General features: G+C 38.2%; 1 protein-coding gene across 3 annotated transcripts in view; it reads left to right on the plus strand.

Annotated features, from left to right (window-relative positions):
* The window catches only part of osbpl3b (oxysterol binding protein-like 3b), a 57,195-nt gene that overhangs the window by 13,879 nt on the left and 29,425 nt on the right, over positions 1-13,891 (plus strand). For all 3 annotated transcript variants that reach the window (XM_060870515.1, XM_060870516.1, XM_060870517.1), the window contains one exon: positions 12,448-12,670. In XM_060870515.1, the coding sequence (XP_060726498.1) occupies positions 12,575-12,670 (96 nt within the window). In that variant the 5' untranslated portion in view covers positions 12,448-12,574. The remainder of the gene's footprint in view (positions 1-12,447; positions 12,671-13,891) is intronic.

Genomic DNA, 13,891 nt, shown 5'->3' on the forward strand with positions numbered 1-13,891 from the left:
TAATTTTATGTTTTATGACATAATGCCACAAGCCTGTCAAAAGAAGGTAGTAAAACTATTCACAACAATATGATGACTCAGATAAATTCCTGCCCAAGTATTAAATCTCCTAACCACACAAAGTTTAGGTTTTCTGTAAGGCTGTCCTACAATTCACACTAAAATTCACACTAATGGTACTATAGTAAAAAAAACACTGATTGTGAGAAAGAAGAGAAATACAGTGTGTTTTCATAGAGAGGCAACAACCTGCAGAATCTCCTGCTAACAAGCCTGTTAATGTTCGCATCAGTAGATCAGCCCTAGTGTCTGTTTGAAACATCTTTAACAGGTAAAGTCTCTAAGCTGCAACCCAGTACCCATGTTCATCCTGTAGACACCTGAGAGCTGTGAGCCGTTTTGTTTAAACAAATCAGGAAATTGAATTTTCAATCTCATTTCGTATACAGGAAGCTGATTGCGTAACTGCATTTCATTCATTTTCTCCTATTAACACTTTGTGCCTGCAAGCAGCAGAGTATTAGCTCACCAGCACAAATGATAAGCTAACAAGCTCCCACTTGCTCACATGCTCATTAGTGCACTGGGTACTGCCCTGTGATATTAGCAATTACCGTGGCCTGTCTCATCCCTCTGATTATCCAGCTTGTTTAAGAGAGAGAGAGCTAATGAACTGTGCAGTGTCTCCAATGCTTTCCCACTTTGCCCGTTTTTTTTTTTACACAGCTATGTTTTGTATTTAACAACTCATAATACATTATTTCACAGGCAGTGTTGTAATGTAATGGAGTACAAATACTTCGTTACTGTACTTAAGTAGAAATTTCACGTATCTGTACTTTACTTCGCTATTTAAATTTGTCAACTTTCACTTTTACTCCACTACATTTCCTAGATAAAATGTATACTTTTACTTTGCTATATTTCCACTAAGCATCTTCGTTACTCGTTACTTCAAAATAAAATCAGAAGAAATGTGTGCGACTGCAATAAGGGAGGTTTGGTGAATCACTGCTCCTAGATTGCATTACAGTGTGCACGCACAGTCAGAGCTGGAGGCATTTATCTATTAATCGGTGGAAAGCCTCAAAGACGGCAACCAAAAGCAGTGAAATTTCACTATGCTTATTACCAGAGTTGATAGCACAAACAAAATATCAATGCAAACAATCGATTCAATACTAAATAAAAAGAACATTTATTGATTTGGTCTTTGTCTTGTGAATATTTTTTTATTAATGACTGCATTCATTGGACACACTGTTTGTAGAGAATGCACACATACATGAACTGATTTGATTAAAGATTGGCATCATTACATAATGTATAAAATTTTGGTGTCCACTTTTGCCATTTTAAATAATACCATAACTTTTGGCTTACTATGTAGTCATATAATATATAATAGAAAACTCTTCTTGTTTTAAATCCTCACTGAGGGCTAAACCCCCTAAAGATGAAATCCTAGAACCGCCCCTGCTCTTATGCCTACCGAAAATCACTGAAATTTTACTTTTTACTTTTACTTCAAATACTTAAGTACATTTAATATCAGAAAATGACTTTTGATACTTAAGTACAGTATATATCAGATACCTTAAGAATTTTTCTTGAGTAACATTCTAAAAGGTAACTTTCACTTCTACCAAAGTCTTTTTCTACTGCGATACTTGTACTTTTACTCAAGTATTGCTTTCTAGTACTTTATACAACACTGTTCACAGGGTGCCATGACATATTGATGTTTTCTATCTAATTCTATATTTGGATGAATAAGAGTGAAAAGAAGCAGTGCTGGTTAGCTGTTTTTGTGAATTGTTACAATTCCAACATAACTGTCGTATTGCAATTATTTAAACGGATGAACGTTTACAATGAAACTCTGATGGACTCAGAGAATGCATCGTGGCCTAAAATCATGGCTGTCATGGACTATACCTTAGCACACATTTGCTCCATGTCACATGATTATTGACTGTTTGCAAAATTGTTTTTTATGATATTACTTCTGCATTTGGATCAGTAGCTACTGCTCGGTTGTTAATACAGTACTGATCAGTCTATTTTTGTAGTATGAATACAATCCAAATATAATACATGTTCCATGATGGACTTGTCATATGACCTATGATGAACGATTAACCACAAAGATTTCATTCATCTTCTACCGCTTATCCGAACTACCTCGGGTCACGGGGAGCCTGTGCCTATCTCAGGCGTCATTGGGCATCAAGGCAGGATACACCCTGGACGGAGTGCCAACCCATCGCAGGGCACACACACTCACACACACACACACACACACACACACACACACACACACACACACACACACATACACTACGGACAATTTTCAGAGATGCCAATCAACCTACCATGCATGTCTTTGGACCGGGGGAGGAAACCGGAGTACCCGGAGGAAACCCCCGAGGCACGGGGAGAACATGCAAACTCCACACACACAAGGTGGAGGCGGGAATCGAACCCCGACCCTGGAGGTGTGAGGCGAACATGCTAACCACTAAGCCACCCTGCCCCCACCACAAAGATTTATTTATTATTATTTTATTTTATTTTATTTTTTTTTAATGCAGCTGTATTTTCTAGTGTAAACCTTCAGCAAATTAAATACTCAAGTGTTAGGTTTAACCACAAGGAACAAGGTTTAATACCTATGGCACTTACAGGGAGGCTTATAGGATAGCACAGTGTGCATTGTTTCTATGCTGCAGAATCTGAGTGATCTGGGTATTTCTCACCCACAGTTTTATTATTTATGTGAATCTGGACAAGACTACTGATTTGTTTACTGCTTAAACCTACAGTACTGTATAGTGGGGTAGTAGGTATATTCGGATGCAGCTTATCTCCCTCACACACTCTCACAACATAAAACCTAGTCATGTACACATCCTATGTTTCATTCCTGAAATTCCAAGCCAAGTTCACGAATGTCATAATGTAATTTTTGTCCATGACATTCTGTTTTTTTTTTCTAATTTGTTGTGTAGTTTTTTTTGTTTGTTTTTCTTTTGAATCTACTTTTATCTACAGAGTCTTTTTGTTCATTGTCTGACCCTTGCCTGTTTTTTGACCAGGCTATTGGGTATCATTTTGGACCTGTTTGCCAAAGTGTTTGCCTGCAACTACAGACATCTCTGATGCTTTATAGTAGTCAGAGATGAGAACACTTTCACGCATAATAAATTTCATGATATAATCAAATTGCAACCAAATTAAATTCTGATCCTGATTCTGTTAAGTAATAATAACTATGCTTTGTTTTTGGATGTTTTTAATAATATTCTTTGTTGCATGTTGTAGATTATTGTATTTTTATTGCTATTTTAGTATTAAGTATTACATATTAGGGCAAGAACTTTGGGTTACGGCAAATTTTATTCCATATATTTTTGAAGTAAAGGTGCTTACATGCGGTGTTAATAAATGGCTATGTAGCTTCATTTTTAAACTTCTTTTTTGCTAATATTATAAATATATTTAAAAGTGGCATAAAGTCAACAGAAAATGCAATCAGATTACTTATATCTACTTATAAATCTCAGTCACTCTTATACAATATCTGGAAATGCTGTGTAATATGATTATTCATCAGTAATCTTGTGTGTGTGTTTGTGTGTGTGTGTGTATATGTGTGTGTGTGTGTGTGTGTGTGTGTGTGTGTGTGTGTGTGTGCGCGTGGTTATTGGCCTTATGGATTCACTGGCTTTCACTGAATCATGACACAGAATTTCTCAGAGGATTACACAGAATTCATTGGGAAGTGTCATTATTTTTGTCAAATTGTGATAGGAAGCACATTTGCATTGGCATCCATTTTGTTTTTGCATGTAATATTAATAGTCTATATTATTGGTCAGGGTTCTGTTATCATCACGCAGTTTATATGTAGTGTTCTGTTACAGCTATGTTTTGCGATGTATCGTAAATTTGACTAGTGTGTAATAAAACTATTTTTTTATCTAACTCATAAATATGACTACACACACGCAAATATAGTGGCTATGTTTTTTTTCCTGGTATGTGAGAAAGCTTTCAACATGTAAATAAAAGATATCAGAGCAAACAAACAGAAATTCATCACTGTGAGCGAGCAAGGCCATGAATCAGAGTTGATCGTTTTTATTTTTTTTTGTCTCTAAATAGTAGTATATACAAAAAATATAAAACATTTGATAAAAACAAATAAAAGAGGGGGGCACAGTGGTGTTGTATGCCTTGCACCTCTGGGATTTCAAGTCAAAAAGCTTTTATCGTCATTTTAACTATATATCACTGATGCAGTACATAGTGAATTGAAATTTGGTTTCTCCAAAACCATGTTGATCCAAAAAACAACACAGAGCTAAGGACATAAAGTAAGTTATCCTAGCCACATAAAGTGCATCATAGGCAACCTAAAGTAAAAAGTGTGAAACAAACGACAGTGCAAACAGACAAAATAAAGAGGGTTCAAGTAAACATACATACACTTGTGTAATAGCAGCAGTGGGATGAGGGTTTAGGGGTTGGTTTCCTGCCTTTACCCTGTGTGTGGAGATGCATGTTCTCCTAGTGCTTTGGGTGTTTTCTCCCCCAGATCAAAGACACGTGTTATATGCTGACTGACATCTGTATATTGTCCCTTTTTTGTGATTGTGATTGTGCCCTTGATTGGTTGACACGTACAGATTGTCGTCTACCTTGTGACCCTGGTCCCCTGGGACAGACCCTGTGTAGGATAACTGCTACTGAAAATAGATGGATGTATAAAAAATAAAGACATGATTAAAAAAATAATAATAATAAACAAACAAACAAACAAATAAATAATAAATAAATAAATAATAGAGGCTTAAAAATCCTAAAGTAGGAGTATTTAAAATATAATCTGGTTCAAGCCTCTAATTAGGCATCTTGTTTTAACAGCGACTCTGACACATGCACTAATCTTCCGGAACATTGTACTAGCTCCTCGTGCGTCCATCCCACTCCTGCTACTGTTCAGTCTCGGCTTTGTGCAGGTTATTTTTAGAATGCAACGCAAAACAGTTGCGTCCCTTTTGAAACGACACAAACCCTACCTGCTGCCTGTGACGTTTTGAGAGGTTGAATTACAGAGTGACAAACGCAAGCAGAGCTGTCACCTTCAGTCGAGTTTGTAATTACACCTGTCTCTGTTGCGTAGGAGAACTGCAAGGGGTTCGGGTCTCCACCGATGTAGAAAAGATGAGAGCCACGACCTGTGGCTCCATTTCAGCATCACATTCTTTACTCCACTCATTCCACGTTTAACCTTTAATAGGATGCTTGTCACCTCAATCCAGCTGTACTACATGAAATTATAGACCATTCATAATGTTGAGCTCTGAATATGTTTCAGAGCATGTTTTTTTTAACAGTGCTGTTGCTTACTTTTGTGCTGAAAATCTGGGTTTAAACAAATTTTTGTTCTCCTTTTTGTGTTATTGCCCACTATGTACACATTTTTAATTCTACCCATCAAGGTGTTTTAGTAGAAATGCAGTCTGAACGTGAGCAACATAGGGAAAGAATGACTATTGCTCTGTTGTCATGTCTGTGTATAATTAATGGCCTGTACTGGAGGTCCTGATGATGAGTCAGATTTGCCTTAAGCCTCTATAAATCTTTCATTTGCACTGGCTGTGAGATTGTCAAGTGTTACATTTAATCTCTGAAATGGTTCAATATTTCTGCCTCGGTTATTTCACAAATATAGTCTAGTTGATACAAATGAAATCTAACATAACCTCATCTGCTGTAGCACTGACGGGTATTATGTATTATTTACGGTCTTTAACAGAATGGCCAAGACATGACTCAGTGCTAATTCAACACTGTTTTACGCTTCAGAAACAAAAGCAATACAGGGCCATGGATGGGTGTGTGAGTTATGCGTCACTCCATGTGTGTGGAAAGTGAATGAATAAATGATTGGCCAGACACAAAGAGACAGCTGCTCTCTGCTGGCTTCTAAAGAGGCTCTCTGATGAGGTGGGGAGTTAAGAAGTGGCAAGTGTCGTTTACACACAGCCTGGAGTCTGTTCAGCGGAAGAGCTCAGTCACTGCTGCTACTTATATAGGCTTCATGTACGCGTTGTAATTAGCCGAGTCCCACAACGCTCAGCGTGTGCTTTAGGAAGCCATAGGTCTGCACATGCTTTGACTGGAATTGAAAAAATATTGCCTCCATGCTGTCTACCAAGGCTCATCTCGCATGAAAGGCAACCTGCCGGCATGCTCCGGAAAAGCAAATGAATCTCAGAGAAGAATGTCCACCTGGATGAGTGCATGCATAACCATCACATGCTAATCGCAAAACACTGTTGCTGGTGTTTAATGTGTTAATAAGCCCCATATGAAACACATACAATATAAGCCTCTCAAGGCTTTTATAGAAGGCTAAACAGAAACCGAATCATGTCTAGAGAATTCCGTAGATATAACATGAACTGTCATAGGAAACATTGGAACCCCTTTGCTAACCGACTGGCTGACTGAACCCCAGTGCTAAAACTGAAAATCTGTCAGTAGCTCAAGAATAAAACTACTGTATTATCAAAATGTCTCTGTGATGTCATAGGATGTAGTGCTTCACAATTTTTTATTGATTTTTTAAATGTTTCCAATCTGTAATGTCCAAATGGCTTTGTACCTTGTTTCCTTTGAATACCATACACGTTAAAGTTTACACCTCTCAGCTGACATCTCTGTCATTGGTCTTTTTGTGTCATTTGTATCTTGATTGAACCATGGTAGAGTACAATAGAGAGCTCATTAAATCTCACAATCATATTCTCAACCATTGAAAATTATGTGTTATGGGTGTGTCATCAAAATGAACTAAAGATATGAGTTGACGATGTAGAGGGTATTTCACTTTGTGGTATAAAATGCTCCCACTTTATAAGATGCTGTTGCTGTTGCACTAACTTCAAATACACAAATAGATCCAGATATATTGATATATTTAAATTTTGTTGAAGCCAGCTGTACAATTGGGGTCGTGTTTATCCCAGTTTTCTGAATGTGTCATGCCTGACCCTGATCTTGTCCTCTCTCCACTGTCTTCAGCCTACAAATGAATTGAGCACTACAGAGATGTTGACCGAGCTAGAAAATTGTTTCGTTTTGAGTGTGTTTTTTAAATTTTCTTGCCTATCCATGTGGTCATTGAGCAATAAATAGCTCTCTGCAAATGACCCCAGGTGTTCTCTGGGAAGGATCATGCTGAATTTGTTACACAAAGCAGTTTCTATCAAAAGAAATAGTGTGTACTGTACAATGTAGAAATGAATATCTTGCTTCTTTGAAGTGTGAAGTAAGGGAAAGATACGTAGGACACAACTGTGCGTAATCAGTGTGGGTTTTTAGAGGATTTCCAAAAATTGTCATCAAAGTCTATAGGGGGAGTCAGAATACATGAAGACAAAAGCAGAACAGGATAAAGTATAATTAGAAATCTGGAAAAGATGTATGGGAGACAAGAAAGGAAACAAAAGCTGTTATTGAGCTGGAAAATAGCAGTTCATAAACCTATTTTAACCTATTACCTATTATAAATCCCAAATCACATACACATACATACACATACTCAGAAATGGTGTGGGTTGTGTGTTTACACTGAAAATTCCCACAAGATGAGGAAAACCTCAAGAATATGGATTCAACTGAAGAAATATAGCTGCAAGCAGCGATGGCGGGCCCTCGCACGTTTTTTTATCGCTATACGGTGCTTCCCAGAAAACAATGCACGGTGGGCAAGTGCATCAAGTGGGTAAATATCAGTGGACTATTTTATGTTGTTACTGACCCATTTGGGGACTGTAGGTAAATGAAACCCCACATTTTAGACAAACGGGGGCGCTAGTGAGCCACTTAAGAGACACACCTTTGTCTGACCTTTTTGTCCACACTTAACAGTCGACAAATGTGATGTATGTGTCAAATTTCAAGTTAATCTAAGCATGCCAAAAGCCTTAAATATGCCTGAAATAAAAGTAAAATTTGACATGATGCCATGGCAACAGTGTTTGAGATATCAAAAATCTGTTCACAATTTCACATCTCCAATATCTCTGCATCATGGTGGCCAAGTCTGGTCTCAATTGCATGAATCCCCTAGGAGGAGTATTTAAAAGTTTACCGCATGCAGCTGTCAAAAAATCCACCTTTGTGACTGACACACTTCCTGGGGCCTGTTGGTGGTGCTATACCCGGGACTCACAATAAGCACATTGATGCGATCGGAATCCTTGGCCGAACATACACACCGCGTGTCATCACAATAAGACATTTTTTGCCTTAGATAGAAGACACTTCCTGTTTCTCTGAATTTGCCATAACTTAGTCGCCTCGCCATGGCAGCACCGTTCGAGCTAATAGGTTTGATTGTGAAATTTGTTCGGGTCGATGAGATCTATATACATACCAACTCTCGTACATGTGCGTACATGTTTGGCCGATCTGTGCACCAATATTTATTTTTCCAATTCAGGGGTGCTACAGAGCCCTATTGCCACGCCTATGTTCCAGCCTTTGACCGGTCCTAATGGCAGACGACTTTGACGTCTGTGCCAAATTTCTGGTGTTTTCGAGCATTTTAAGGCACCCAAAGTGCATGCTAAGAGCTTAAATATGCCTGAAAATGAAAGTAAAGGTTGACGCGTTACCATGGGAACAGCGTTCGAGATATCAAAAATCCCTTCGCAAATTATCATCTACAATGTCTCGGCTTCATGTTCACCACTGTTGGATTCAATCGCAAGAATCCTCTAGGAGGAGTATTTAAAAGTTCATTGCATGCAACTGTGAAAAAATCCACCTTTGTGACTGACACACTTCCTGAGGCCTGTTGGTGGCGCTATACCCGGGACTCACAATAAACACATCGATGCGATCAGAATCCTTGGCCGAACATACACACCACGTGCTTTAGATAGAAGACACTTCCTGTTTCTCTGAATTCGCCATAAATTAGTCGCCTCGCCATGGCAGCACCGTTCGAGATATCAAAAATCCCTTCGCAATTTAGCAACTGCAATGTCTCGGCATCATGTTGACCACTTTTGGTGTCAATTGCATGAATGTCCTAGGAGGAGTATTTAAAAGTTCACCGCATGCACTTATAAAACAATCCAAAATGGCCGACTTCCTGTTGGACGGAGCTCATAGTTTAGAGCGCGAAAGTTGTTCGAGTCGATGAGATCTATATGCGTACCAACTCTCGTACATGTGCGTACATAATTGCCCGATCTGTGCACCAATGTTTGTTTTTGCATTACAGGGGGCGCTACAGAGCCCTCCTGCCACGCCCGTATAAAAAAAAAAAATAATAATAAAAAATAATAATAATAATAATAATAATAAACCCGAGCAAAAACAATAGGGCTTTGCACCTTTTGGTGCTCGGGCCCTATTAAAAGTATAGAATGTTGAACACATCATGCATTCAACACTCACAGCTTTCCTTAGGTGAAGGAAGATGGGCTACCACCCTGAATGAGAAAAAAAAAAAGATAGTTGGTGACCACCATTTTCCATTTTCATAAATTGGTACACTAGACACTAGAGTATATAGTGTATAGTGTAAGTGCATAGTACATTATTTGGGATGCAGCTTATGACTTGGTCGGGTTTATAGACACAGCAGTGCATAAATTAACACCCAAATTGAGCAATACACCAATGACAAGACAGAGAGTGGAGATCGGACAATAGCACTAACGAACACAAACCTCAGCGCTTAGTACTTGTCGCCATGGAAACCATAATGTGAAGGGGAATCACTGACATTATGTAAGGTTACAGTTTTACAGACAACTCTGACTTGGCTCAGATCACACTAGATTTCCCTATTTTTTAGCTAAGAAACAAAACAAATGATAACAATAATGCCACTCTCAGCACTAAGAAAAGAGACAGAAACAAGCAATTGCAATATTGCCAGTTTGAATAACAAGGATTATGCCTCAGCTATCTGTGAGAGTCTCAAGAGCAAAATGGCTATGTTGTTTGGTGGGAGGGCTTGCGTACTCCCTCCCTTGTCAATCACAGCAACACTAACCAATCATGGGCATCTGTGAGCTCATGTAAATAGAAAGGGATAGATAACATTTACAAGGTGTTCCTTCCCCTGCCCTTTGATGTAGCAGTGCCCACAGACAGCAAAGTACACATTTGTCACATATACCTTAGAGCACAGTCAAATTCTCTTCTTCACATATCACAGTTTGTTAGGACACTGGGCTCAGCCAAGATACAGCAGCACTGGAGCAGAGAGGGTTACGGGGCTTGCTAAAGGGCCCAACAGTGGCATCTTGCCCGTTCTGGAGCTTGAACCCCTGACTAAAATCAGCATCCCAGAGTCTTACCCACTGAGCCTCAGTTGCGGTTTGGGCACTAGTTTCATGTCTCTCTCTAAGGAAACACATGGCAGGCTTTACTCTCTCTGGTTGCTAGTTGTTGTGTGACATGGTAAGCTAGCTAAAGGTTGGGAATCTGACAAACTTGGAAGAAAATATATACATTGATGATTTACATGAAAACACAGCACTGAATTATAAGTCTCAATAGTACACTACTTGACTGCTGATGCTGCTACACCTAAGCTTTTGTCACATACTACTGTTGTTGTTATCATCCTTTGGCTGTTTGCTGTCACCACAGTGGATCGACTGATATGTATATTTTTGATTTGGCACAGGTTTGATCACAGCTGCCCTTCTTAACACAACTCTCCTGTTTTATCTGGGCTTGGGAGTTAATTCTTCTGTATGTAGTAATAAATATTATGTAGTATAGATTCATAAACATGATAAATAAGCCATACATTTTTTACTCACTACATTTACGGCATTTTAGCAGACACCCTTATCTAGAGTGACTTACAACTGAGCAACTGAGAGTTAAGGGCCTTGCTCTGGGGCCCAGCAGTGGCAGCTTGGTGGACTTTGGGTTCAAACCCATGACCTTCCGATCAGTAGCCCAACACCTTAACCACTGAGCTACCACATCCCTTAGAACCACTAGAACATTAATATTCCTCACAGGCTTCACTTTCTAGGGCTTCCTGGAGGCTGACGGGTTCTTAACAGCCACCTTTTGTTTCTTGTTATATAGAACTCTCTGTAATAAAACTTGAATTGGCATAATTAACATGGGATGACTGAATTTTTTGTTTTTACTACTACTCTATGTGATATATGTTTTATAGTCACTGAATGATATTTGGTATCAAAATATTTTTTAAACACTACCTTCAGAAATCACATTGATGGCATGTGTGAATATGAAGTGAGGCTGTACTTATAAAAGCCCATTTCATTTCATTAGCCTGAGCGATCAGACTCTTTAGTTCCTTTTATTTTATATTCTAACACAATTCCAATGAAGAAAATATAGGCATGATATTAATCATGCCTATAGCAGCAGCTAGATTGTTTTGCAGCCTTCCAAAAAATCAGTGAGTCAGATATCTGGGAAGAGTTTATAAAATGTGTGAGTAGTGCGTCTCATGACACTGAAGTGGAATCTTGGCTAAAATTGATGTGTGTAGTGTTGGTTCTTCAGAGTGTTTTCACTGTGGGTTTAGTACAGTTTTGCAACTAGAATATTATTTGACATGCACATATAAGTCTATTTATATCATGACTGTCACTAAGAACCTGCGACTCGTTCACCAGGTTGTTTTTTTTTTAATGTTAACTATGAACAGTTAAGCGTTTACTTGTAGAGGATGTGTTAGGCTTATTGTGAGATATTGTGCATTTTACAGTATCTCCAAAAAATGTTTTCACAGCAAGGGTTAATAATGAGTGTAATGGAATTAGCGTTGCTAGTATTGACTATTGCTGATGTTGATTTTTTCATATGCCATTAAATCTTGGACTGAATTGCTTTTACTATATTGTGGATTATTTCAATGACAGTAATGGCACATTTTCATTGTTCTGTTCTATGGTTTGTGTGTGTGTGTGTGTGTGTGTGTGTGTGTGTGTGTGTGTGTGTACATGGAGGAAGTTAAGTGGCACTGCCCTGTGAGTCAGAGCTCTTAATCTAATTAACCTTGAGGTGCAGAGATACAGAGCGGGTAAGTGAGTGAGATTGAGTGCTGTAAAGGACAAAAAGAGCTAAGGGGAATGCAGCAAACACCAACGACGAGGTTAAAGAGTATTTGCTGCCGTGTTAAGAGATTAGATGAAACAGAGAAAGAGAGCAAGTTTGAGGATGAGTAAGTGGGAGTAAGTCCACAGTGACAACAATGGTGGTTTGACCTTCTATATATGAACACATTTTTATTCTTTAGGCATAAATGTGCACATCTGTATTCTAGTTGCGCACACACACACACACACACACACACACACACACACACACACACACATTTTATAACACAAAAATGACATTGTTTCTCTCTCTCCATAGATTCACATTGGGACCCAGCTGCACGTTTACAGAAGGCATAGCTACATGGAGGTCCACCACTAAGTCTCCTTCACTTCCTCAACTTCTCTCTCTAGTTCTTCCCCCACATTGTGTATGATCCTGGGGGATGAGCTCAGAAGACAAGAGCTCCACCATGTCCCAAAAAATCTCTTCTCCATCTCGCAGCAACAGCAGCACCTCTTCCAAACATGACAGCCGACAGGTGAATATTCTGTGTATGTGTGCGTGCGTGCGTGCGTGCATGTGTGTGCATGTGATGTGTTTTGACTGAAAACTGCTGCCTCAACTGTTTATACACTGATTGTGTGTATAAAAGCACAACTAATATTTAGTTAAGTAGGTACACAACATTTTTTATCTGAACCAGTTTGCCTTTTAATAAAAACCTATCAGTCTTATATTTCACAAATTATTCAAATATTTCTGAGGAGCATGTTGTAATTTTGACCCCTACATCTAACAAGGTGAATGGGAAATGTCTCCTTCCCTCACAGCCTCGACCTCTATTCTCTCTGTTGGAAATGTGAGTTGCAAGGACAGACTAAACTGAGTTGCTCATGTGCGGAAATGAAAACTGTTGAAGACAAAAGCTGCTATTTACGGTGATGAGTAGTATCATTAGATTTACATAAGAGTGTCTTTTGACCAGTGTATTACAAACACTGTATATGCTGTTTTAGCTGTTTATGATAACATTCAATAACCAACATGTTACTTCTGCTGAGAAATGGAGCAGATTTGGCACAGTAAAAGAACAGTAAAGGAAGTGGTTTAATCACTTGTGTTGATCTTGGTACTGGAAAACCCCCAATGTAGATCAGAATAGAAGAATAATTTGAAAATGCTATGACATATTTAGAGGTGTCTCATGGTGAAGTTTATGGACGTTCTTCAAAGTTTCCATCTAACTATTAATGTTTGGAATACAATAAATTTTTCCCGTGTTTGAACATGTATGTGTATGAGTTCCTGCAACAGACCGGTGTGTGTGTATATATATATATATATATATATATATATATATATATATATATATATATATATATATATATATATATATATATATATATATATATATATATATAAATATATAATATTGAATACCAGCTACTGAGCATTTTGCTAAGCCATGCAGCCTTACACATATTTGACAAAATAAATAATAAACAATTTGATATTTTGCTAGTTAACTGTTAGTGCTATAGTTCAGTTTGTGATATCGGTTCAGAAAATTAAACTGCATATACCATCAACAGACCCCCTTCCACCTTTCATCTGTGTGTATTTGTGTTACGTATCTAGCTAATTTGCTTTATTCTTATTATAACAAGCATACCTTTAACACCTAACTTACTAAGTAAAACTATTAGGACATGTACTGTATGAATATAGTTAGATAGAGTAAGGAATGATTTGACGTTAA

The sequence above is a fragment of the Tachysurus vachellii genome, chromosome 5 (genome assembly GCF_030014155.1).
Source record: "Tachysurus vachellii isolate PV-2020 chromosome 5, HZAU_Pvac_v1, whole genome shotgun sequence".
NCBI lineage: Eukaryota > Metazoa > Chordata > Actinopteri > Siluriformes > Bagridae > Tachysurus > Tachysurus vachellii.